This window comes from Plasmodium cynomolgi, chromosome 13 (genome assembly GCF_000321355.1).
Source record: "Plasmodium cynomolgi strain B DNA, chromosome 13, whole genome shotgun sequence".
Classification (NCBI taxonomy): domain Eukaryota; phylum Apicomplexa; class Aconoidasida; order Haemosporida; family Plasmodiidae; genus Plasmodium; species Plasmodium cynomolgi.
Window position 1 is genome coordinate 1,499,882 of NC_020406.1, and position 1,639 is coordinate 1,501,520.

A 1,639-nucleotide genomic window follows, 5' to 3' on the forward strand; every position below is an offset into this window, starting at 1 on the left:
TTTTTTTTTTTTTTACAATTTTAAGTACTCCCTTGATATGATAACAAAAAAAGAAAGATATAGAGAGTGAGCTCAGAAAAGAGAAAAAAACAACGAGAGGGCTAAGCTACAAGCGTAGGCCGCATAAGAAGAAAAAAAAAAAAAGAAAAAAAAAGGACCACTTTGAGAAGAACAAAATGGGGAAGAATTCGAGGCTAGAGAATTGGCTACAGTACAGAGTGAGAGTGACTGTAAGTGACACGAGGTACTTCGTCGGCACCTTCCTCTCCTATGATAGGCACATGAACGTAGTATTAGTAGATGCAGAAGAATTCAGAAAGGTGAAAAGTAAGGAAAATTCATCCAAGGTATGTTTTGAGAGCGCTTACATGTTTATTTCCCGAAAAAAGGGGAAATAAAAAAAAAAAAGAAGAGAGAATAGGAAAAGGGTACATAAAGACCAACCTGGTTTAGCTCCACCCATTCCTTCCATGGCTGCGTAGTACGTATGCTTATGTCTGCCATTATGGGGGGTCACCTTGTGTAGGCCACCACTATGCATACTAAATTGCGAACGCAACAACTATTACGTTTCCTCCCCCACCCCCTAATTTGATGCATATCTATTACACACCGCATGTTTTTGCGACAACCTCTGCGAATGCACTTCGGTGTGAGCATATTTTATGCCCCACTTCGTATACACTTTTTGTGTCCACCACCACCCCGCAGGAAATCAAACGAGTGATCGGCTTGATCCTCATTCGAGGGGAAAACATCGTCTCGTTTACAGCCGAGCGAGCACCTGTGAATAAAAAATCCATGACGAACGCGCTGAACAAAGGAATGGCCACAGGTAGAGGAATCCCGATGAATAATTATGTGCCGCTTCAAAACAACTTCAATCCAAATATGGCTAACCCCATAAGTAATATGCCAACGGGAATGGTCCTGAACTCTGCAACATCCAAAAATTTAGCGCCAGGAGTCAACCCTAATTTTAGGGGCCCCAATATGCCCATGGGCAGTCCACGACCAATGATGCCCATGAACATACCTATGAATCAGCCGCTGGGGAATGCCGGCAATGGTCAGCAGAGATTGCTGCCTCAAATTCCAAACCAATTGCCGTTCCCCCCCAATGTGAACTCCCCACCAGAACAGTGATCTTGGGAGTGCTTGGTGAGATGATGTGATGCATAGAATTTGTTTTTAAGCTATGCTCATTTTGCAACATTACATGTGAGCGTGCATATATGTAAAGGTGTGCCTATGTGCTGCTTGTTTGTGTACGCTCGGATGACGGGAAGGAACCACGCAAGGCTGCAAAGGCTTAACGTGCAGTTATAACCAGAAGCCAAAGTGGTGGCAGGTACTACGTAGGAGGAGCCGAAAATAAAGCAGTATCATTCCGCTCAATCGCTGCTGTGTAAAATTAACAATTCATAGTGGACCCTAAATGTACATTTGGGGGAAAATTGCGATAATTAATTATTTTCCACCACCACCACCCTCCCTTTGTTATTTGTTATAATATGGAAAGTGTATTTTTCTTGTGACATTTTTACAAAAAAACTTTTTCAAATTTTCAGATTGCGTGTTCGTGAGGGGACACGGTGGCGCGGCAGCGCGTTCTCATGTGTGTGGATATATTTATACG

The 1,639-nt window shown here is 42.9% G+C and overlaps 1 protein-coding gene across 1 annotated transcript; it reads left to right on the forward strand.

Moving 5' to 3' along the window:
- Nucleotides 1-73: 73 nt before the first annotated feature.
- PCYB_134190 (small nuclear ribonucleoprotein associated protein B') lies at nucleotides 74-1,190 on the forward strand (the record flags this gene model as incomplete). Its single annotated transcript, XM_004224444.1, has 2 exons — nucleotides 74-347; nucleotides 712-1,190. Coding segments are annotated over 2 exons (708 nt in total), but the record flags the coding sequence as incomplete, so codon positions are not given.
- Between the last annotated feature and the right edge of the window lie 449 nt (nucleotides 1,191-1,639).